At 44.3% G+C, this 25,715-nt stretch overlaps 1 protein-coding gene across 1 annotated transcript in view; it reads left to right on the top strand.

Moving 5' to 3' along the window:
* Positions 1 to 25,715, top strand: part of PTPRC (protein tyrosine phosphatase receptor type C) — a 119,215-nt gene that overhangs the window by 61,834 nt on the left and 31,666 nt on the right. The window contains exons 10-11 of the mRNA XM_065409244.1: positions 6,347 to 6,475; positions 24,439 to 24,594. Coding sequence (XP_065265316.1) covers positions 6,347 to 6,475; positions 24,439 to 24,594 — 285 coding nt within the window. The remainder of the gene's footprint in view (positions 1 to 6,346; positions 6,476 to 24,438; positions 24,595 to 25,715) is intronic.

Here is a 25,715-nt window from a genome sequence, read left to right as displayed (position 1 = left end):
ACAAAACAAACAAATAGAAAACCGTGGGCAGGAATCCCCAAAGGCTTTCCCTATTTCAACCAGTCAGGAGGAGAGAGAGAGTATACCCTTGCCCTTTGACCCAACTTCTCTTTCCTTTACAGGGGTCACTCTAACTAGGGGCAAACGAGGCAGCTGCCTAGGACAGGAGATATCTGGGAGAATGTCTGATAATGCATGGGGTTGCAGCACCACTCACTCAGATTTGGCCTTGCAGTCCTCCTTTCATGATGGAGGGGCGGTTGGACCAAATTGGAGTGAGTGGCGCTGCGACCTGATGCTTAGCCCCCCGACTTCTACCACAACCACCAAACCACCAGAAGGCTTGCCATACCTCCCTCAAAAGTCCAATGTGTTTTCCACATGCCCACCTCCTCCTTCCTTCCCTTCCCCCAGTTGGGAACCTCTGATAACAGAAAGCATTGTTCTGGTGAGAATATTGAAAATGCAAAGGGCAGGCGGAGGGCACACTGAACTTTTGCCTAGGGTGGCAGAGCGGCCTCTGTTCCTTTTATACTCTGCCCTGAGTAACCATGTGACCAGCCACGACCTGTTAATCCTTTATTGGCGCAGCATCTTTACCTTTGACAAAGTGCCCCAGAGCACACTCTTTGATCAGTAAATTTTCCCCTAACCCCCAGAAAAAAGAATATCATGTTCTCATGGGTTGTGTCTGATCTAATGGAGCATTGTCAAGGCATGGAGCTGTACAGTCAGATGACTATCATGTCAGCCAAGGTTTGGTCTCCTTCATTGTCTGCAGCCATTTCAACGAAGTATGGTTGATGACCAAAGTAAAAGGCATTTTACCACCCACTTTATAGCTCAGATCTCTTAATCACCAAATAGTTTGTCTCTCTGGGTAACAGTTTCCTGCAGATGGCATAACATAAATGCTCTCCCTCTTCCAGCTCCTGGGAGAGAAGAGTGTTAAGCCACAGTTCAGAGGTATCCTTTGGCAGGATTAACTCTTTTTGTGAAATCCTGACCATATAGCACAGATTCACTGCAGCAGATACTTGTGTTTTCCACAAAAGCATCCACACAAGCTGGAGAACCAGTGGACTTTCTGGGGCCAAGCAAAACATTGGCTTGGGCAGCTATTGTTATGGAAAACTGGGGACAGGAGTGTTGTTACTATCCAGCCAACCCCATTATCTGCTATTTTGTGGCAGGAAATGGAGAATCTAGTAGGGCCTTCACTTTACTAACTACTGGTTTTGACTTGTCCAGTACTTCTGGTGTAATCCTCATATTTAGTCTCCATGCAGCTAATACAGCTGAGTTAGCTGTTAGTCCTCCCCTTGATCCCAAGAGATTGCACCAGCTCTCTTGTAATGTTCTGACCAAGGGGTTGAATAGACTACCACATTGTCCAAGTAGGCTGCAGTTTAAGGCGGATAAATATGGAGCACCTTCTCTGTTAAATGCTGAAATGTAGCTGGAGCCCAAATAGAAGGGCCTGCATTTGGTACAGTCTGAAAGGCGTGACACATACTGTCTCCTCCTCAGTCTCTGAGCCTATGGTATTTGCCAGCATCCCTTGGTGAGGTTGAGGATAGTTATAAATTTGCCCTTCGCTAGGTTGTCCAACATTTCAACCACCTCAGGCCTGAAATAGGCATCAAACTTAGAGGAGCAATTTGTTGGCTATTGCATGTGCCAACATAGACCATAAGCCCACAGCTTCAGGGTACTGAGTGGCATAATCAATTATTACTAAGATATAGTGGCAGCTGCTAGCATAGGGCTGTAGGTGTCCTACCAGGTATACCTCAATATGATCAAAACGGGTATTAAAGAGTAGGAGAGGAACCAAGGGGCTTTGTGATTAGGCCTATGCGCTAGGCCTATTTTTAAGAAAGGTGAAAAAAGTGATCCAAGAAACTACAGGCCTGTTAGTTTGACCTCTATTGTATGCAAGGTCTTGGAACAAATTTTGAAAGAGGGAGTAGTTATGGACATAGAGGTGAATGGTAATTGGGATAAAATACAAAATGATTTTACAAAAGGTAGATTGTGCCAGACCAACATGATCTCCTTCTTTGAGAAGATAACTGATTTTTTAGACAAAGGAAATACAGTAGATCTAATCTACCTGGATATCAGTAAGGCATTTGATATAATTCCACATGGGAAATTATTAAATTGGAGAAGATGGGGATTAATATGAGATTTGAAATGTGGATAAGGAACTGGTTAAAGGGGAGACTATAACAGGTCATATTGAAAGGTGAACTGTCAGGCTGGAGGGAGGTTGTTAGTGGAGTTTATCAGGGATCAGTCTTGGGATCAGTCTTATTTAACAGTTTTTATTACTGACCTTGGAACAAAAAGTGAGTGTGCTAATAAAATGTGCAGATGACATAAAGTTGGGAGGTATTGCCAATACAAAGGAGGACTGGGATATCATACAAGAAGATCTGGGTGACCTTGTAAACTGGAGTAATAGAAATGGGATGAAATTTAATAGTGCAAAGTGCAAGATCATGCAGTTTGGGACAAATGACAAGAATTTTTTATATAAGCTGGAGATTTATCCATTGGAGGAGAAAGACCTGAGCGTATTGGTTGCTCAAAGGATGATTATGAGCTGTCAATGTGACATGGCCATGAAAAAAGGCTAATGCAATCCTAGGATGCAACAGGCAAGGTATTCCCAGTAGAGACAAGGAAGTGTTAGTAACATTATACAAGGCACTGATGAGACCTCATCTGGAATAGTGTGTACAATTTTGGTCTCCCATGTTTAAGGAAGATGAATTCAAACTGGAACAGGTGTAGAGAAGGGCTACAAGGATGATCTGAGGAATGGAAAACCTACCTTATAAGAGGAGACACAAAGAGCTTGACTTGTTTAGCCTAACCAAAAGAAGGCTGAGGGGAGATGTGATTGCTATCTATAAATACATCAGAGGGATAAATACCAGTGAGGGGGAGGAGTTATTTAAGTTGAACACCAATGTGGACACAAGAACAAATGGATATAAACTGGCCATCCACAAGTTTAGGTTCAAAATTAGGCGAAGGTTTCTAACCATCAGAGGGGTGAAGTTAGGGAACTGCCTTCCAGGGGGAGCAGTGGGGGCCAAAAACCTAACTGGCTTCAAGACTGAGCTTGATAAGTTTATGGAGGGGATGGTTTGATGGGACTGGCTACAATGGCATGTGGCCATCGGTGACTGACAGTAGCAAAACCCCCCACATGCTGGACACTAGATGGGGAGGGCTCTGAGTTATTATAGAGAATTATTTCCCAGGTATCTGCCTGGCGGGTCTTGCCCAGATACTCAGGATTGTACTGACTGCCATATTTGGGGTCAGAAAGGAATTTTCTCTCAGGTCAGATTGGCAGACACCCTGGAGTAGGGGAGGTTGCCTTCCTCTGTAACATGAGGCATGGGTCATTTGCAGGTTTAAATTAGTGTAAATAGTGGATTCTCTGTAACTTGAAGTCTTTAAACCATGATTTGAAGACTTCAGTAACCCCGCCGGAGGTTAGGGGTCTAATTCAGGAGTGGTTGAGGTTCTGTAGCCTGCAATGTGCAGGAGATCAGACTAAATGATACAATGGTCCCTTCTGACCTTAACGTCTATGAGTCTTTAATTTCTAGAATCATAGAAATATAGGGCTGAAAGAGTCCTTGAGAGGTCATTTAGTCCATCACCCTGCACTGAGGCAGGAACAAGGACCTGACAGGTGTTTGTCCAACCTGTTCTTAATAATCTCTCACCATAAAAATCAGGACACGATAACCTCCCTTAATAACCTATTCCAATACTTTTCTATCCTTACAGCTAGAAAGGTTTTCCAAATATATAACCTAAATTACCCTTGCTGCAGATTAAGCCAATTACTTGTTGCCCTACTCTTGATAGGCATGAAATACAATTGACCACCATCATCTTGTAACAGCCCTAATATATTTGAAGACTTATCAGGTTTCCTCTGTTTTCTTTTCTAATCACTAAACACACCCAGTTTTTTTTTTAACCTTTCCTCATAAATCTTGTTTTCTAAACCTTTTATCATTTTTTGTAGCTTTCCTCTGGACTCTCCCCAGTTTGTCCACATCTTTATTAAAGTGTGGCATCCAAAACTGGACATGGTATTTCAGCTGAGGCCTCACCAGTGCCAAGAAAAGCGGGACAATTACCTCCTGTGTCTTACATGATATACTCCTGTTATTACACCCCAGAATATTAGCCCAGATATTGGCACTTGGCTCTGAGCCTATCCAAACTGCCTTCACCAAAGAGTGGCTATGGGACCCCAGTCCTAGCCCAGCACCGCCAGAATAAATGTCTAGTAATAGCTGTGTCCCGGTCTCCTATAGATAACCTAATTCTGATTGCTGGATGTCCCCATGGATACAGCCTATGTGCAGACACTTTTCCACCTGCCAAGTCTCAGGATGCATCAGCTGTTTCTGCACAAACATCTGGCTAGAGCCAAGTGCATCAGACCTAGAACCTCTGCTCCATTCACTGTGTCGTCATGTAACCTTCTGGACCCATGGGACACTTCTTGGCCGCTGAGGTGCAGGTTCAGGCATAATCATATACAGTAAACGTTTTGTTATCCGGCATGTTGGGGGAATGAGGGTGCCGGTTAATCAAAAATTCTGGTTAACTAAGAGTTATACTTACCAATGGATTACCAATTTTCAAAGAATTAGAATACAATAAAATGAATAAAGTATAAATGAATAAATTATACAGGTACTCACCAATCCAGTAGTAGTACTGCACTACAGAGTGGTTGGTTTCTTGAAGCACTTAGGTGTATACAAGTAAAGTTTTCTATATAGTAGGTTATCTTATGACACTACATATCACTATGGGCAGCGCATGGCGTACACCCGGATCACTAAAAATACACTTAACACTAAAACTATCCTAAACATAATTTAATCTTTGATGATTCAGAAGGCACTTCAGGATCTTGCAGTGCCTCAGGGTCATCATTATCAACATCAATTATCATTGTAGATGTAGAAGGTGCAGGTGATTGCGCTGAATCTGTAATGAACCTATGACACATCCTGGAAGCTGCTTTTTTGAATAAATCCCTGATATCAGCTTGCTTACTTGTCTTCTGCCTCTTTTGCATAAAAGTAGAATGCAGAATTGTAGTCTCGGTTACTAGATTGAAAATTTGTATGGGGAGATATCAGAAATGCCGGTTAAAAGAGCTTTCCGGTTGATAAAGTGCCAGATAACACAGCTTTTACTGTATCATGGTGAGGCAAAAATGGTACACATGGCCTTCCTGTCTACAGGAGAAAAATACTAAAGGATGAACAGTTCTCATAGCTGGGCCCTCCTTCCCTATAGTTGGGAAACCCTTCGCTCCAGGCCTCTCCTCTTTAGCACCAGACCCAACATGAGGACCTACCCCTGGATTCAGTTCTTCTACCTCCATATTTCTTGGGCACCGCAACTGAACCCTGTGGCCTAGAGGGTTCCTTTCTCTTTAGTGTCCCTGGGATCCTCCGCTGTTCCCTCACTGTCATGGCTGATAGTGGCCTTCCTCCTGAAGAGAGAACCTGGATCAGAAGTCTAGCAGCAACCTCACAGTCCAATTCTGCTTGCAAGACATGTTGCCTCATCCAGGCAGGTTGCTTGGTGGCAGCAATCCCACTCCTTGTTTCTTGCTGGTATGATATGGCAAAATTATCCCTGTGCCACCATTGATTTCCTCTGGGGTATGTACTGCAGGATTATCCAGCAAGTCTTTTCTCCAAAGCAAGGGGCAGTAGAGCTGGTCAAAGAAAAGGTCACCAGAATTTTTTAACATGAACAAAGTAACATGTTTTTCTATAGTCTCATTCTCAGAAATGGCTGAACTGTTTTGACCAAAATTTTAAAAAAATCAGCATGAGGCAGAAACCCATAATAGAAAATTTCATCCCAAAGGGTCAAAGTTTGACAAAGTTGTATAATGGGTCTTATAATGAGAAGTGTCAGGCACCCTCAATAATAGACAGTGCTACCAGTCCCCCACTATGATTAGCCCTCAATGGTTGTGTGTTAAACTATTCAATTTCTATACTTTTTGGTTGCACTATATTAGTATTTGTGTAAAGTGAATTAAAGTTTAATTGACAGTATGTAGTAGTATTCTCAAGTAGCTCCCGCCAGACTCTTATATTATAGTCCAATGAAATCTTAATTCCATCAGATACTTTTTGAAAAGCAAGAGTATACTAGGCTTTTTATTGCAAATTTTCTCCTTAATTAATGAGCTAGTTATCATTTGAAAAATAATGTTTTCTTCATTAAAACTGAGTTATTCCCTCTCTCTCTTTCCCAATTTTCTAAACAGAACCAGAGAAACTTGAGAAACTTAAAAAGGAAAATATTACTTCCACGAGTATATCATTTAGCTGGAAAGCACCCGAAAACCAATCAAAAGGTCCTATCCATGGCTATCACGTTAAGTGTGGGTCCTGTGGTAAGCATATTTTTCTTTAATATTAACGACTGAGATGGATTGGTACATATTTATGTAGCCTCATTAGCACAATGGAGCCTTTATCCCATTGGGCCACAGGTGTTGTTATAATACAAATAATCTACATAATTCCAAGATTGTCTTTCTGTCTGTGTGACACTCTGAAGCCTACATGTCTATTGAAACAGTGTGAAGAGATGGAAACATCTACAAATATGGTTGAAAGCTCTTTTTTGTTTATCATATCACCACGTTCAGTCATCACTGGGATGCACAATCTATTACTGTCCAGTTTTCAGGTTCTCAGCCATTTTTTGCTTTACACTTTATGCTGTTGTATGGGTGCAGTTCGTTGACTTTCACCTAGTAACATCATAGTTTACCAGCACAGTCATTTCCCTATTAAGATTTTTTCCCCCTCAAAACTTATTTCAGTTCAGTCATGTCGTTTATTTGGTTTAATATTACAGGGTTTTTCATATTTTAACTCCCTGGGTTGGATTATCAGTCATCTCATATTTTAGACAAGTAATTTAGCAGTAAGTCACAAGATATCCATTAATAGGTGCACATTCTGGTCAGTTGTGAGCAGAGTGTCTTCCACTATCAGAAAATGTATTAAATAGCCAACTAATGCTATCTCTTGAGTGACTTATTCCTATTGGTGTTTGTCAGAGTTTTAAATGTAATTTAAAAAAAAAGTTTGGGGGAAGAGGAATCCTTCGCATACGAAAAAATAGATTTAAGTAGAAGGCTAACGGAGAATAGTAAGGAAACTGTTAGCAACTCGTTCTTTGCTATTCTTTTAATCCCACACCCATAATATAACAGGTTTATGGAGGGTTGGATTAAGGCAGCACTGGGCCCCTCTCTCCTCCAATTATGACCCTGCTCCCCACCCCAGGGTAGCAGGGGGTCCCTTTCTCCCCTCTAAGAGTGACAGCAGAAGCCCACTTTCTAGAGAAACAGGAGTGGTAGCAGGTGTTTTCTACCCCTCACTTCCCACCCCATATGGTAGGAGTAGCAGCATGGGGCTTCCTTCTCTCAGTCAGGAGTGACAGCAGAAGCCAGGATGTAGGTGCTTGGATATAAGAGCCAGGCGCACTATACTCTTCTCTTCCTGCCACACACACAACTCAGATGGGCAGTTCACTCCTCTGATGTATTAGTTCAGGCTACCTGCACACTCAGGTAGATGTTTCTGTGTCAGTTACACTTGGGACATGTTTTCAAGTTTTTCTTAACAATCACAAGGGCTAGAAACTTTTATTTTTTTAAGTGAAAACTCAGATTCTGATATAATCACATTAGTTTAGCAGCCACAGCCCTAAGCCTGGGCCTAAAGTCCCTATGCTTTAATCCAGCCCTGAGATGACAACCTTCTCTCTTCTTCTGGTATAATGTTACAGGTTTTGGATGCAAAAGTGGCCAAATGCTGCAGTGTTCCTCCTCTCCTTTGACAACTCTCTCATTCTCCTCAGGCCTGTACTGGCCATCATGCAACTAGGCACTAGCCCAGTGAGCTAGTTTCTCTGACTGGCTAGAAGTCTGGTGTGCTTCCAGTCCTGGGTACAGCCTAGGAATGTGGAGAGGTTTCATTTTAAATTGCCAGCAGGAGCCCAGGAAAGGCCATTGTTCTCCACTGCCACACAGTCCCCAAAACTCAGCTGCATTTCTGCACTGTTGCCACTATGGCAGCTTCACTCCTTTTGCGCCTCCTGAAATTCGCTGCTGCCTGCTCTGGTTCCCCCCAACCCTCCCGCTAGACCTTCATGCGTGAGTAGGCTAGCACGACCCGTCCACCTATGACGAAACAATCGTGCTGGTAGAGAGACAATTGATGGCCAGAGAATTGACTCATCTACCTAGGGAAGGCCCCGTACAAGGCAGCGACCAACACCAACCCCAGGGGTTCAGGTGACCAGACACCCGGGGACCCCTAGGTGTAAGAAGAGGGAGGCCGAAGACCAGATGGGAATCCAGGAGGACATGAATGGCTTGGGTGGGGGAAACCCTGAGGCTAAACCTCCTAACCCAGGGACAGGAGAAGTAACTATAGGTGTTAGTGGTGTGGGGAGCTGGGTCACATAGCGGCCCAGTGCCCCAACCTCGAAGAGCCCATTCTGTGTAATCTCGGGGTCTGGAGTGGCTCATGCTCCCTCCTCAACCTTGTGGGGGTCACAGTCACCCCACACAAATATACAAGGCCAGTAAAAGTGGATAGGGTAGAAACCATGGTGCTCATAGACTCCAGGAGTGCTATCACCTTGATCTCAGGTAAACTAGTAAAGCGCAGCCAGTTAACGCAGGCTAAACGTACAGGGGTAACATGTCCATGGGACTGTTAGCTGCTACCCCATCATACCAGTAAAGGTAGAAGTTCAGGGAAATGTCACTAGGGCGAAAGTAGGGGTGGTCCCACACCTCCCCTATCCCATGCTCATCGGAAGAGATTTTCCCGGGTTTGGAAACTTGCTCCCACTGAAGAGGTGGGAGGAAGAGGAGCTACAGAGGGAGGCGTCCACAGCAGAATGTTCTCCCCCAATGTTCACGTAAGTATCCCAGGAACTATTCCCCACCACCAGGAGAGGCTGGAAGACCAAAAGGGAAAGAAGGGCTGCCAAGGCCTTGGGTACCCGAATCCTGCTACAAGGACAAAGGGCCACCTGTATAGGCAGGCAGACATGGGATACTAAAAGGAAGGACCCCGAGACGCAGGAAGGTTCAGAAACTGGTTCCAATCCCAACCCCACAGAGCCGGCTGAGAGGGTAGAAGAATATCCCTCAGAGTTCCAGTTGATAAGTCCCCGGAGGACGACTTTCGGACGGGACCAGGTGGAAGACTCAAGGTATGAGAGCACCAAGAAAGAAGTGGCCAAGATATATGGGGCATCCATAGTGGGAAAAACTCAAGGGCCTGGGCCGTACTTCATAATCAAGAAGGGCCTCCTGTACCGGGTCATGTGCGTGCAAGAGCAAGAGGTACACCAGCTCCTAGTACCCTGGAAACACCAGAGGGCAATATTAAACCTTGTCCACGGTCACCTTTTTTGGAGGACACCCGGGGGCAGAGAAAACCCAGGCACGAATCTTGCTCAGGTTCTTCTGGCTGGGGGTACATGAGGATGTCCGGCAGTACTGCACCTCCTGTCCCAAATGTCAGTTGCACAGCCCTCGTCCACATCTAAGAGCCCCTTTGGTACCTCTGCCGATCATCGAAGTTCCATTTGAGCAGATCGCCCTGGATCTAGTGAGGCCACTAGAGAAGACGATTTGAGGCCACCAGTGTATGCTTGTCATCCTAGACTATGCAACCAGGTATCCAGAAGCTGTCCTCCTATGAAAAACAGCCTCCAAGAGTATTGCCAAAGAACTTGTGGAAATCTTTGCCCGGGGAGGACTACCAAAAGAAATCCTCACGGACCAAGGAACACCATTTATGTCCAAGCTAATGAAGGAACTGTGTTCCTTACTCCATGTCCAGACCCTGCAGACCTCAGTTTACCACTCACAAACCGATGGTCTGGTGGAAAGATTAACCAGACTCTCAAGGCCATGATAAAAAAGGTGGTAAGCAAGGATGGGAAAGATTGGGACGACCTGCTACCGTACCTCATGTTCGCCATCTGTGAGGTTCCCAAATCTTCCACTGGATTCTCCCCCTTTGAGCTATTGTATGGATGCCACCCCGAGGCATCTTGGACATAGCCAAGGAAATTTGGGAGGAGGAACCCAGTGAGGGGAAGAACGTAATAGAGCATGTGCTACAAATGAGGGACCGGATAGCCTGGGTCACTCCCATAGTGAGAGAGCACCTAGAAAAGGCCCAAGAGGTCCAGTGAGCTTACTACAACCATCAAGGCAAAGTTTGGTGGTTTCAACCCGGCGACCTAGTAATGGTACTGGTATCCATGGCAGAAAGTAAGCTATTGGCCCAGTGGCAAGGACCCTACGAAATAGTTGAACCCATGGGGGGAGTAAATTACAAGGTGCAACAACCGGGACGTCGAAAACTAGACCAAATATACCATGTCAACCTTCTGAAACCCTGGCATGCCCGAGAGGCATGCGCAGCTGTTCAAGAAGACCTGCACCCAGTGGTCAGAACCCCTGAACAGGTGAGGGTGTCTCCCAATTTAACACCAGTCCAAAAGAAGGAGGTATTTGAGATGATCATCCAGAACCAAGATGTATTCTTGACAAAGCCAGGTCGCACAACTGAGACATATCACCACATCATCATGAACCTTGGGGCCAGAGTAACAGTGAGGCCAAACCAGATACCAGCAGCCAAAAGGGAGGAAATAAAAGCAGAAGTAAACATAAGAACATAAGAATGGCCGTACTGGGTCAGACCAAAGTTCCATCCAGCCCAGTATCCTGTCTACCGACAGTGGCCAGTACCAGGTGCCCCAGATGGAGTGAACCTAACAGGTAATGATCAAGTGATCTCTCTCCTGCCATCCATCTCCATCCTCTGACAAACAGAGGTTAGGGACACCATTCCTTACCCATCCAGGCTAATAGCCATTAATGGACTTAACCTCCATGAATTTATCCAGTTCTCTTTTAAACCCTGTTATAGTCCTAGCCTTCACAACCTCCTCAGGCATGGAGTTCCACAAGTTGACTGTGCGCTGTGTGAAGAAGAACTTCCTTTTATTTGTTTTAAACCTGCTGCCCATTAATTTCATTTGGTGGCCCCTAGTTCTTATATTATGGGAACAAGTAAATAACTTTTCCTTATTTGCTTTCTCCACACCACTCATGATTTTATATATAATATCTCTGTCATATCCCCCCTTAGTCTTCTCTTTTCCAAGCTGAAAAATCCTACCCTCTTTAATCTCTCCTCATATGGGACTTGTTCCAAACCCCTAATCATTTTAGTTGCCCTTCTCTGAACCTTTTCTAATGCCAGTATATCTTTTTTGAGATTAGGAGACCACATCTTACGCAGTATTCAAGATGTGGGCGTACCATGGATTTATATAAGGGCAATAAGATATTCTCCATCTTATCTCTATCCCCTTTTTAATGATTCCTAACATCCTGTTTGCTTTTTTGACTGCTGCTGCACACTGCATGGACGTCTTCAGAGAACTATCCACAATGACTCCAAGATCTTTTTCCTCATTAGTTGTAGCTAAATTAGCCCCCATCATATTGTATGTATAGTTGGGGTTATTTTTTCCAAATGTGCATTACTTTACATTTATCCACATTAAATTTAATTTGCTATTTTGTTGCCCAATCACTTAGTTTTGTGAGAACTTTTTGAAGTTCTTCACAGTCTGCTTTGGTCTTAACTATCTTGAGCAGTTTAGTATCATCTGCAAACTTTGCCACCTCACTTTTTACCCCTTTCTCCAGATCATTTATGAATAAGTTGAATAGGATTGGTCCTAGGACTGACCCTTGGGGAACACCACTAGTTACCCCTCTCCATTCTGAAAATTTACTATTTATTCCTACTTTTTGTTCCCTGTCTTTTAACCAGTTCTCAATCCATGAAAGGATCTTCCCTCTTATCCCATGACAACTTAATTTATGTAAGAACCTTTGGTGAGGGACCTTGTCAAAGATTTTCTGGAAATCTAAGTACACTATGATCCACTGGATCCCCCTTGTCCACATGTTTGTTGACCCCCTTCAAAGAACTCTAATAGATCAGTAAGACATGATTTCCCTTTACAGAAATCATGTTGACTTTTCCCCAACAATTTATGTTCTTCTATGTGTCTGACAATTTTATTCTTTACTATTGTTTCAACTAATTTGCCTGGTACTGATGTTAGACTTACCGGTCTGTAATTGCCGGGATCACCTCTAGAGCCCTTTTTAAATATTGCTGTTACATTAGCTATCTTCCAGCCATTGGGTACAGAAGCCGATTTAAAGGGCAAACCATAGTTAATAGGTCTGCAATTTCACATTTGAGTTCTTTCAGAACTTTTGGGTGAATGCCATCTGGTCCCGGTGACTTGTTACTGTTAAGTTTATCAATTAATTCCAAAACCTCCTCTAGTGACACCTCAATCTGTGACAATTCCTCAGATTTGTCACCTACAAAAGCCGGCTCAGGTTTGGGAATCTCCCTAACATCCTCAGCCATGAAGTCTGAAGCAAAGAATTCATATACTTTCTCCGCAATGACTTTATCATCTTTAAGTGCTCCTTTTGTATATCGATCGTCCAGGGGCCCCACTGGTTGTTTAGCAGGCTTCCTGCTTCTGATGTACTTAAAAAACATTTTATTATTACCTTTTGAGTTTTTGGCTAGCTGTTCTTCAAACTCCTTTTTGGCTTTTCTTATTACATTTTTGCACTTAATTTGGCAGTATTTATGCTCCTTTCTATTTACCTCACTAGGATTTGACTTCCACTTTTTAAAAGATGCCTTTTTATCTCTCACTGCTTCTTTTACATGGTTGTTAAGCCATGGTGGCTCTTTTTCAGTTCTTTTACTGTGTTTTTAAATTTGGGGTATACATTTAAGTTGGGCCTCTATTATGGTGTCTTTGAAAAGTGTCCATGCAGCTTGCAAGGATTTCACTCTAGTCACTGTACCTTTTAATTTCTGTTTAACTAACCCCCTCATTTTTGCATAGTTCCCCTTTCTGAAATTAAATGCCACAGTGTTGGGCTGTTGAGGTGTTCTTCCCACCACAGGAATGTTAAATGTTATTATATTATTGTCACTATTTCCAAGCGGTCCTGTTATAGTTACCTCTTAGACCAGCTCCTGCTCTCCATTCAGGACTAAATCGAGAGTTGCCTCTTCCCTTGTGGGTTCCCATACCAGCTGCTCCAAGAAGCAGTCATTTAAAGTATCGAGAAATTTTGTCTCTGCATTTCGTCCTGAGGTGACATGTTCCCAGATACTTGAAATCCCCCACTATTATTGAGTTTTTAAATTTGATAGCCTCTCTAATTTCCCTTAGCATTTCATCACTATCACTTTCCTGGTCAGGTGGTCGCTAATCGATCCCTAATGTTATATTCTTATTAGAGCATGAAATTACTATCCATAGAGATTCTATGGAACATGTGGATTCACTTAAGATTTTTACTTCATTTGATTCTACATTTTCTTTCACATATAGTGCCATTCCCACGCCCCCACCCACTCCCCCGCACGACCTGTTCTGTCCTTTCGATATATTTTGTACCCCGAATGATTGTGTCCCGTTGATTGTCCTCATTCCACCAGGTTTCTGTGATGCCTATTATATAAATATCCTCCTTTAACACAAGGCACTCTAGTTCACCCATCTTATTATTTAGACTTCTGGCATTTGTGTACAAGCACTTTAAAAACTTGTCACTGTTTACTTGTTTGCCCTTTTCTGATGTGTTGGATTCTTTTTTATGTGGATGTTTCTTGTCTGATCTGGCCCCTACTTTATCCTCTTCCATCCTCTCCTCCTGACTAAAACCTAGAGAATCTCTTTCAATAGACTCTCCTCTAAGAGAAGTCTCTGTCCGATCCTCTGCAGCAATCGGCTTTCCCCCATCTCTTAGTTTAAAAACTGCTCTGCAACCTTTTTAATGTTAAGTGCCAGCAGTCTGGTTCCACTTTGGTTTAGGTGGAGCCCATCCATCCTGCATCGGCTCCTCCTATCCCCAAAGTTTCCCCAGTTCCTAATAAATCTAAACCCCTCCTCTCTACACCATCGTCTCATCCATGCATTGAGACTCTGAAGCTCTGCCTGCCTACCTGGTCCTGCGCGTGGAACTGGAAGCATTTCTGAGAATGCCACCATAGAGGTCCTGGATTTCAGTCTCTTCCCTAGCAGCCTAAATTTGACCTCCAGGAGGTCTCTCCTACCCTTCCCTATGTTATTGGTACCTACATGTACCACGACCACCGACGCCTCCCCAGCACTACACATAAGTCTATCTAAATGCCTCGAGAGATCCGCAACCTTCGCACCAGGCAGGCTAGTCACCATATGGTTCTCCCAGTCATCACAAACCCAGCTATCTACGTTTCTAATGATCGAATCTCCCATTACTAACACCTGCCTTTTCCTAATGACTGGAGTTCCCTCCCCCGGAGAGGTAACCTCAGTGTGAGAGGGTACCCCAACACCATCTGGAAGGAGGGTCCCAACTATGGGAAGGTTTCCCTCTGCTCCCGTTGACTGCTCTACTTCCCTGGGCCTTTCATCCTCCTCAACAGTGCAGGGCTGTCTGACCGGAGGTGGGACAAATCTACAGTGTCCTGGAAAGTCTCATCAACATACCTCTCTGCCTCCCTTAGCTCCTCCAGATCCGCCACTCTGGCCTCCAAAGCCTGAACATGGTCTCTGAGGGCCAGGAGCTCCTTGAACTGAATGCACACATACGCCACCCACCCACAGGGCAGGTAATCATACATGCTGCATTCAGCGCAATAAACTGGATAGCCCCCACTCTGCTGCTGGGCTTCTGCCTGAATTCTCTCCTGCAGCTACCTAGGTTAATGAAAGGGTTTTGTTTAAATCAAGAAATTTTGAATATAGTTTAGTTTATAGGTTTTAAAGAATGGCAAGTGAACCTTGCCCCCTTCCCACTCCCCTTCCAAACTCCCTTGCGAAACTCCTTGTTAGCAGCCGTGTTCGCAAAGCTCCGTGGTTGCTTGCTCACTGCTTTATAAAGCCCTGGCCTTCTTGATAGCCCTGCCTGCTGACTAAGGCTTAGCCAATTAACAGAGGCTTCTAGCTTTTAAACCTTACTTTGAAGCTCACAGCTTCCAACTGCCAGCCACCGCACATGGTCCTTCAAACAAACAAACAAACAAACAAACAAACAGACAGACAGACAAACACAAGCTCAGCACACAGCAAGTAACCCACAAACACACACTACAGACAGCCACTTACCTCAAGCGTCCCGTTTTTGCTCCTCCTTCACCTGGAGAACTCCCTTGCGAAACTCTCTGTTAGCAGCCCTTTTCGCAAAGGGCAAGTAGAGATGGGGATCATCGAAGAATCACAGTCAGTGGTCCAGCCCGATAGTTCTGGCGCCCAAACCTGATGGCACCACAAGGTTCTGCAATGACTTCCGTCGACTAAACGAGATAGCCCAGTTCAATGCATACCCCATACCCTGCATAGATGAACTAGTGGACCGTCTGAGTAATGCCTGGTACTTGATGACTCTACACTTGACAAAGGGGTACTGGCAGATTCCCCTAGCTGAAGACGTGAAGGAAAAGATGGCGTTCTCTACACCAGAGGGACTTTTCCAATATACGGTTCTCCCTTTTGGACTACATTGGGCCCCAGCTACCTTTCATTGCCTCGTGGACAAGCTATTATGCCCCCATGCCAGCTATGCTGTGGCTGACTTGGATGACGTGGTTATTCATACCCCAGACTGGGAAATCCACTTGAAGAAGGTGGGGGCAGTCCTTGATTCCTTCAGGTGAGCTGGCCTTATGGCAGACCCTGTCAAGTGCCCCATAGGATTCACGGAGGCCAAATATCTTAGCTACATGGTAGGAAAAGATCTGGTAAAACCCCAACTGAATACGTTAAAGGCCATCCAAAATTGACCCCAGCCGACTTGTAAGAAGCAGGTCCAAGCATTCCTAGGGGTGCTGGGGTATTACTGGCATTTCATCCCCCATTTTGCCACAAGGGCAAGTCCCCCAACAGACTTAGTGAAGGCCTATGGTCCTGATCCAGTCAGATGGTCCGACGCAGCAAAGAGGGCATTCGTGGACCTATAGACTGCCCTCTGCAGTAACCCTGTATCGATTGCCCCAGATTTAACCAAGGAATTCATCATACAAACAGATGCATCCGAGCTGGGGTTAGGGGCTGTCCTGTTGCAGATGGTCGGGGAGGAGGAGCACCCAATACTCTACGTCAGCAGGAAACTCCTTCCGAGGGAACAAAAATATGCAGTGGTTGAGAGGGAGTGCCTTGCTATTAAATGGGCCATGGAAGCGTTATGTTACTACCTGCTTGGGCGTGGATTTGTCCTCCTAACTGACCATGCCCCTTTTAAATGGATGCAGCGAAACAAGGAGAAGAACTCCAGGGTAACCATGTGGTTCTTGTCCCTCCAACCTTTCCAATTCCACATGCAACACAAAGCAGGGAGTCACCATAGCAGTGCCGATGGTTTGTCACGTGTGCACTGTATGGCATCCCAAGCTGCCCAACACCTTGGTGTTGAGCAGGGGGGAGGGATATGTGACAGACCCAGACCGGTTGGGTGCAGGAGTCTGGAAGAAGGAAAACACACTGGATGAATAGTTTTCTGTTTCCTGAGTGGGAGCAGAGGCTCCCCAGAGTAGTCAGGAAGGTGCTAGAAGCAATTAAGTCAGGCAGACTCCATAAGACACCTGGAGCCAATTAAGAACTGATTAGAAGCAATCAAGGGAAACAGGCTAATCAGATCACCTGAAGCCCGTTTAGAACTGTCTGGGACTAGTTTAAAAGGAAGCCCCTTCAAGTAGGAGCTGGGAGTAAGAAAGTGTGTTGTGGGAAGACTGGGAAAAAGAAGGTGCGCACTAAAAGAGCCGGGAGAACAAGTGTGATCAGGTACCGAGGAGGGTTCTAGGAGGGGCCATTTGGGGAAGTAGCCCAGGGAAGGGCTATAGCTCTGGTAGTATAGGAAAATTACCTATGGGGGAGGGATAGCTCAGTGGTTTGAGTGGCCTGCTAAACCCAGGGTTGTGAGTTCAATCCTTGAGGGGGCTACTTAGGAATCTGGGGCAAAATCAGTACTTAGTCCTGCTAGTGAAGGCAGGGGGCTGGACCTTTCAAGGTCCCTTCCAGTTCTAGGAGATAGGATATCTCCATTAATTAATTACCAGTGCCACTGCCAATTAGGGTCCCTGGGCTGGAACCCAGAGAAGAGGTGGGCTGGGGTTCCTCCCAACCCCCCCGTCCCCCACCTCTACACAAACGCTCCCTGAGAAGGAAGACAGGGACTAAAGAGGGTTCTTACACCAAACCCGTTGCCTGGCCAATGATGAAGGTAACTCACTAAGCTGTAACCCTTGCCTCTAGGAGGGTAGAGAGGCTACATTGAGGGTCACGGCAAACCCTAACCGCCTAGAAGTGCAGGACCCCCCGAGGCAAAGCTGGTGTTCTGCCACACTACCCCATTCTTAATTATTCCCAACATTCTGTTAGCTTTTTTGATTGCCACTGCACATTGAAGGGATGTTTTCAGAGAATTATCCACAATGACTCCAAGATCTTTCTTGAATGGTAACAGCTAATTTAGACCCCATTATTTTATATGTATAGTTGGGAGTATGCTGCGTGCAGATGTTGCCCCATCTCAGAAAAGATATACTGGAATTAGAAAAGTTTCAGAAAAGGCCAACAAAAATGATTAGGAGTATGAAACAGCTTCTGCAGGAGGAGAGATTAATAAGATTAGGACTTTTCATCTTGGAAAAGAGACAACTAAGGGGAGATATGATAGAGGTCTATAAAATCATGACTGGTGTGGAGAAAGTAAATATGGAAGTTTTCTTTACTCCTTCTCATAACACAAGAACTAGTAGTCACCAAATGAAATTAATAGTCAGCAGGTTTAAAACAAACAAAAGGAAGTATTTCTTCACACAATGCACAGTCAACCTGTGGAACTACTTGCCAGAGGATGTTGTGAAGACCAAGACTACAACAGGGTTTAAAAAAGAACTAGATAAATTCATGGAAGATAGGTCCATCGTTGGCCATTAGCCAGGATGGGCAGGGATGATGTCCCTAGCCTCTGTTTGCCAAAAGTTGGGAATGGGTATCAGGGGATGGATCACTTGATGATTACCTGTTCTGTGCATTCTCTCTGGGGCACCTGGCACTGGTCACTGTCAGAAGACAGGATACTAGGCTAGATAGACCTTTGGTCTGACCCAGTATGGCCATTCTTATGTTCTTATGTTTTTTTAATTCCCTGATGAAAACATGGACTTTCATAAACCACATATCTCTTAGGTATAATGTATGCATCAAACACAGCCAGAACCCTTTCATAGTCATCTTTGTGACAGTCATCAGTAAAGCCAAAAGATTTAAAGATATGCTCTGTTTGCTTCCCCATAGCATTAATTAAAGGTGATATCTGTATATGTCCAGTTTCTTTGTGAAGCTTGGTAGCAATTCAAAATATTGTTTCCATTGCGCTGTCCATTGTGGAGGCTTTTCAAAACTGAAGTTCTCTGGGACATTGAAGAATGAAACGTTCATGAAATCTTCCAACCTTTGTTGCTGTTCCTGTTCTAAATTTATTCCTGGCACCACATCATGTTATTCTGCACCAGATATGGACTGGCTACAGAGCTTGCTTATATACATCAGATGTGTTCAGCATAAGATCATTCAATGCTGTGCCAGCAGAGATGACCTGTACTTGATGATAATGGGGGATGCGGGGCATGTGACCAACTCATGCATTACCTCTGGGAGGAACCTTCCACCCCACCTCCCTGGAGCAGGGTAGCTAATCCCTCAGGCTCCTGAGACGCTTGGACCATAGGAACTGGGAGCACATACCTCTGGGATGGCCTGGGCCCATCCGGGGGTGGCGGGAGGGGATGTGGGGCACAGGCAATGCCCCTAATTCGGGTTGAGCAGAGGGAACTTGTTCCCGGTGTCTTCCCCAGCAACTCTGCGCCCAGGCTGGGGCCACTGCACTCTCCCCACCCCACCAGAGTTACCTACTGGAGGAGAGGGGTTTCTGTCCTTCTCACTCTGTGCCTCTGCCTCAGTATGTTTCTGGCTTACTTGGCCCCTCTCCCCAGTGGTCAGACCCAGACGGGGAGTAGAGGAGGCAGGACAGAGCTGCTTCTCCTCCCAGGTGAGGGTGGCTGCTCTGGGTCGCTGCCTCTGTACAGCAGGGCAGCTGCCTGCAAGAGCCTGGCTGGGGAGGTGGCAGCGGCTTGCCCCCCTCCACTCCCCACCTGGGCCCAGCTGCCAGGGAGAGGGGCTGAGCAAGTGGAAAAGTGCCGGCCGTGGGGGAGGTGCAGTGTGAGAAGGACAGAGCCCTTGCCCTGGCAGGCTGAGCAAAGCAATATCTGCAAGGGCAGTTCTGTGTTTACAGAAATCTGGGGGGACATGCGACCCCGCATTCCCCCCCCCACACACACACGCGTCACCTCTGCAGGTATGGCTGAGGTTCATTGCATGCAGTGCCATCTAGTGGCTGAAAAGTATAATACAGCTTAGTACTCCATTACTCAGCTACCACAAGCACATGGGGCCTCCTTTATCATGGAATATCTGCTGCCTGTCGCCAACAGTCTGACAGATACTTGGGACTTTCTGCACTACCAACCTCTTCCCAAAATGAATATAATGTAATGTGGCAGCAGCCCACATTGAATGGGAAGCTGGGAAGCCTGGTCCAACTCCCAGTTCCAAGTGAGAGAGAAAGAGAGACAGAGAGAATGTTGGCAATGGCAAGAAAGGACAATAAGGAATGGATTGTCGATGTTGGGATAAGAGGTGTGTGTAATATGGGGGTCTTTATCTGTTAGCAGCAGAATGGTGAGCCAGGCCAACCTGGCTCCATCCTCTCCTATGCTGTCACACCCCACTGTATTTGTCAAGTCCTTGTCAAGGGCCAACCCCACCTGGTTGGGTCCTCAGTAGACTCTGTCTCATTTAGGATACTAGGGAAGCAGAAGTTCTGTGGCTCCAAGAGGTGCTAAACAGCCCTAGTTCTCCTCCATTTAGGACCTTTTCTCTAACAGTCCCTGGCTGGGGTACGTAGAAGCACACAGCTCTGCCTGTACCATTGAGTTCCAGCTCAGGGCTCTTGTTTTGAACAGCCAGAGCCAGTTCTCTTCTGTCCCATGCTGTTCCCTGAGCTACTTCCTACCTTGGTGGTCTTCTCCAGCTTCTTATTCTGCTTCTCCATCTTTGGTGGGTTGGTTTGTCAGGCAGCTTCTCACTGATATGTTTGAGGGAGCCTCTCTCTGCAGTCCCCACTCTCTCTTGCGTTGCAGCCCTTTTATCCTCACAGCTGCTGTGGGGCTGCCAGTGAGCTCTGGCTGAGCAAGCAGAGAGTTGGTTTGTTAACCCTGTAGCTGCTGAGCCAACATGGGGTATGTAGACCGTTTGATGGGGGAAGGGAGGATTGTTGAATTTGGGGGGAGAGGGCAAAAGGATAGGATGGATCATTTTGGATATGCATGCATATAAACACACACATACACACACACACATACCCCTACCTTTCAAATCTGTGTCATTGGGGCAGATTTCAGAGGGCTGCTCACAGTCTATCTGGCCCAGCTTGCCTCCCTTCTTCTCTCCCCCGCCCACTTCTGCTCTCAGTTCTTGAAAAGCTGAATTTGGAATCTTACCATTTTCCAGTTCATGAATTCTGTCTCCCAAGATCATGGCTCCTTCGCAGCCCAGGCTTCCAGGGTCGGTAGCCCCAGGTGGGCTACTTCAGAGTCAGAGCTGCTCCTAGGTCTTCCAGGGTCCCATAATGCCATTATAGAAACCAATAGTGCATGCTCACCTGGAATACTATGCTCAGTTCTGATCACCCTGTCTCACATAAGAAATAGAAGGGCTTCCTAAATGAGTAACGAAAACAGTTAGAGGCATGAAAAGATTTCACCATGAAGAAAGAAAGAAAGTGTTAGAACAAAAAGAGGAGACAATAAGAAAGGGTATAATAGAGGTATATAAAATAATGGATAGGGAAAAGAAGATAAATCAGGCACTCTTGTTCACCCTCTCAAAACACAAAACAAGCAAATAAAGTTGAAAGATAAGTAATTTAAAACCACTAAAAAGAAAAGTTTTTTTCCAGTTTTTGTTTTTATATTTTTTGCACAATGCACATTGATAATTTACTTATAAATTCATATAAATTAAGTATTAAGATATGGAGTTTGTTGTCATAAAATACTGAGTCCATAGGCTAAGCAGGATTCAAAAAAGGATTAAATGTTTAATAGATTACATCCAAAAAAGCTACAATAAAAAATGTTAAGGTGGCAAATTCAAGCACTCAAAAGTTAGGAAGTGCCAAAAGTATGGCTGCCTGTTCAACTTTAATTCAGGCCCAGTGTATATGCATTATGTTAGTCTTTAGTTACATAATCACATGCTATTTTCCCACAAGACCCTTTCTTCATTCAGGGTGCAGGCTGGATGGTATTCAGTGAGTAGTGCTCAATGTTCCTTTTTATCCTCATCATTCAGTGTGTGGCCCCCTGCCATATTTTCTACACATCGTTCACACCTTGTACTGAATGAAGAATTATTTATTTCCTCATGGGCTTTTCTATGGTGCTGTCACTGAAGTTTAGTTCTTAACAAGCATTAATGAATTTATCTTCACAACAACCCTGTGATGTGAAGAGGTATTATTCCCATGTTACACGTGGCAAAGTGAGACACAGAGATTAAAGCTAAAATAGTTAATTGTGTCAATGAGTTATTGGGTGCCCAGTTTGAGAAGTGTAGGGCATAATTTTATCAGAGAACTTGTCATTTTATAGTACTTAATTTGTTTAGACCACAGCTCCAATCGACTTCAGTTGCAGTTGTGAGGTCTCGGAACTTTTGCAAATCCAACCCCAGGTGTTTCAGGTTGGCCATCAAGAAAATGGGGAACACAAAATGGACATGTGGAAATTTTGGTGTAATTGACGCATCCAGAATCACATAGAAACTCTATGTCAGAGGCAGGTATAGAATTCAGTTCTGTAGGACAACATTCAGCTGCCTTAACCATGAGACCATCTTTTCTCTTCTTGCAATTCCCTGCATCATATGCCTTCCACCTTCTGCAACAAATGAGGGCAGGGATCCTACAGGCAACAGTCTTCTTCACTACACAGCCCTAATGTCCAGCCTATACACTGAATAGGGCAGGGTCCTGTGGAAAAAATGTGATCATGTAATTAAAGACTATATGATAATGGGGCCAAATTAAAATTAAATAGGCCACCTTAATTCTGGCATTTCCTAACTTTGAGTGCTTGATTTTACAATATTAACCTTCTTTTAATGTAATTTTGTTAGATGTAATTTCTTAGGTTTTCTAAAAACCTTAAAAAATAAAACAATAAAAAATTCATCATGTGGAATCATATTGAGTCACCAAATTGGTCATCAGCAGAGCTGTCTCGAATTTTTTTTTTCTGAAGTCTCTGAATTTTTGGCAAAATATTTTGGCTGAAATCACAAACATTTTGGCCAAAAACTTTAAGTTCTATTCAAAATGTGCTGCTTGTTTCACGTGAGATGTAGTTTGGGAGTCTTACGCTCTTATGATGCATCTGCTTCCCTCACTAAGAAGGGAGAAAGTGGTGTATCATGGAAGATATAGTACAAAGAGGGAGCCCAGCGTATAGAGCAGAATGAGAGCATAAGGAACCCGAACTACAGACCCCATAAAACAGTGTGGTGCCATTTTTAATCACAACTTTTTTTTTCTGAAATATTTCAATTTTTGACATTTTGATAAAATATTGAAATTTTCCATGGAAAATCAGACACTTTTTGCAAAAAATGTTTAGTCAAAAACCCAATTATCCTTCAAAAAACAATATTGAAGGAAAATTTTCAAACAGCCCTAGTCATAAATAGGTTTGGGTTTTTAGATCTATAGTACAGTTGTCTACCACTTTAGCTGACTGAGTAGCTAGTAGCACTATAAGGCTGCTATCTTAAATATGGACCAACCCCTAGAGAAAGATGGAGACAGTGGGTTTTACAGCTATTTTTCCAGTGGGTTTTACAGCTATTTGCTAGACAGCAGAGAAATGTTAAGACTCCGTAATAATGGGTTCAATTCCAGGTTCTGGAGGGGAGAGTACTCAAGTGGTTACAGAATCTTCTGCCCCTGTCCCCTTCTGCTCTTATCTCTCCACCCCAGCTGCTGCCCATGAGTCCTCCTTACTGATATCCCACCGGCTTTTGCTCGTCTCTCCCTGTCCAACTCTTTCCCCACTATCCCCACCAGTACTGACCCCTTGCAACTGCCCTCCCCAGCTCCTGCTCCCCTCCCTTTCTGCTCCTGCCCATGTCTTCCCACCTTTCTTGCTCCTCTTCCCTACTCCACAGTGCCTGCCCCTCTCCCCACCTTTTGTTCCTTTCTTCTCACTCACTTTTGTCCTCCTCTTTCCCCTTTCTGGGTGACCAGATAGCAAATGTGAAAAATTGGGACAGAAGGTGGGAGGGGGAGGGGTAAATGGCACCTATATAAGACAAAGCCCTGAATATGAGGGCTGTCCCTATAAAATGGGGATATCTGGTCACCCTACCCCTTTCTGGCTCCTGCTCCTTAACCCATCCCCCCAGGCTCCTATCCCACCTCTATCTGGAGCTCCTGCCTCTGTCCCTGTTGCCATGAATATATTCCCTCTCTTTCCCTTCTCCTCATTCTTTTGTACTGGAGTCAGGTAGCTTTCTCATTTCCTCCACTGTGCCTGGACCCAGCAGGGGGAGCATTAGGACAACAGGACAGACAGTCTCCCTGCCCTCAGTTATTGTGCCCAGCAGCCAGGAGCGTCAGTTGCTCAACCATTGAAGCGCTGGGCTGGAGCATGGTCAATCACTCTCTAGGGATGGCACATGCAGAGTATGGTCTACATGTAGGAGCTGTGAGAGGCTGGAACATGCTCAGTGCGGATGAAATTGTAAGCAGATTTAGCTGCCACACTCTAACAAAGCTGTCCTGAGCATATGCAAACTGAGATTTTTCAGAAGTTTATGACTTGGTCAAATTTGGGTGCAAACTTTGAATAACATTCAAATAGTTATATTACATAGAATAAAAACATATATAAGGCATGTAGACCAACATTTCAGAGCAAAAGATGACCCCAAATCTAGTATTGACCTTTGCTAGACATAGGAAAATGGATGAAGATGGATCTGTGGTCTGATCCAGTATAGCAATTCCTATATTATATTATGAAGTCTTAACTTAAGCTTTCTATGTATGTATGTATGTATTTATTTATTTATTTATTTATTTTACAGACAAAAATGTCAGTGAGACCACTTTTTCCTGCTCTAACTTACAGCCTTTCACACAATATAGCGTGTCAATAGAGGCATACACAAACAGCAAATATTCACCAACCACCACATTTTATGGGGACGCTGTAACTGCAGTATGGTGCACAGAAGCATCACGTAAGTTTATGTATTTACTTACTTTTACTGAAAATTCAAAGAACTAATACACCTCTACCTCGATATAATGCTGTCCTCGGGAGCCAAAAAATCTTACCGCGTTATAGGTGAAACCGTGTTATATTGAACTTGCTTTGATCCACCGGAGTGCGCAGCCCCGCCCCCCCGGAGCACTGCTTTACCGCGTTATATCCAAATTCGTGTTATATCGGGTCGCGTTATATCGAGGTAGCGGTGTATATGAGAAGAAAAATATATTTCACTTTAGTTTCACTATTTCTAACTCGTTACTTTATACAACTTACATACAAATTAAAAAGAAGAGATGCTAGAAGATATCCTTGGTGTACTCCCCTAGAAACAGGAGAAATGTTAGTAAATTCTCCATTGCTTTTAGTTCCTACCCTAGCCATATTGCTCTGGTGTAGAGTTTCCAAAATATACAAAAGTCTTAGATCAATACCCATCCTTCTAAATTTTGCCCAAAGTTTGTCTTGGTTAACAGAATCAAATGCCATCTTTAGATCTATGAAGGCTACATACAATCTAGTACCCTTAACAACAATATATTTATAAACTATATACAATAAAACCGTTATTAGTTGTGGCTTTACCTGCCCTAAAGCTGGACTGCTCTTTGTGTTATAAATTATCCTTTAAAGCCCATATTTCAAGTTTAGCGAGTAGAAATCTGGAATAAATTTTCCCTGCCACATCTACCAGACTAATAGGTCTATATGAAGCAGGATTCTTTCCATCCCCTTTTTTAAAAATAGGAACTATGATACTGGACTTCCAGCCAGAGGGAACCCATTCAGTATAATTAATGGCAGTAAATAATTTAGCAAAGACTGTGGACCAGCAATCACGATTCTCCTACAAAACTTAAGCAGGGAGAAAATCTTCCCCTGGAGCTTTTTTCTGAGATTGGGCTAAAATAAATGACTAGACTTCACTGTCTGTTACTGAAGGTCAGCGTTGGTATATCAAAGAGATCATGCCTTATTGCATCAACTATGGCAGAATTAGATTAAAAAAAACTGGTTGAGGGGAATCATTAAAGACCTGGCCAAAATGTGCTATCCAGTCTTCATCATTAATATGTGGTTCCTCAACTAGAG

This window comes from Emys orbicularis, chromosome 8 (assembly GCF_028017835.1).
Source record: "Emys orbicularis isolate rEmyOrb1 chromosome 8, rEmyOrb1.hap1, whole genome shotgun sequence".
Classification (NCBI taxonomy): Eukaryota; Metazoa; Chordata; order Testudines; family Emydidae; genus Emys; species Emys orbicularis.
The sequence above is the reverse complement of the archived record's forward strand: the minus strand, read 5'-3'. Positions and strand labels throughout refer to the sequence as shown.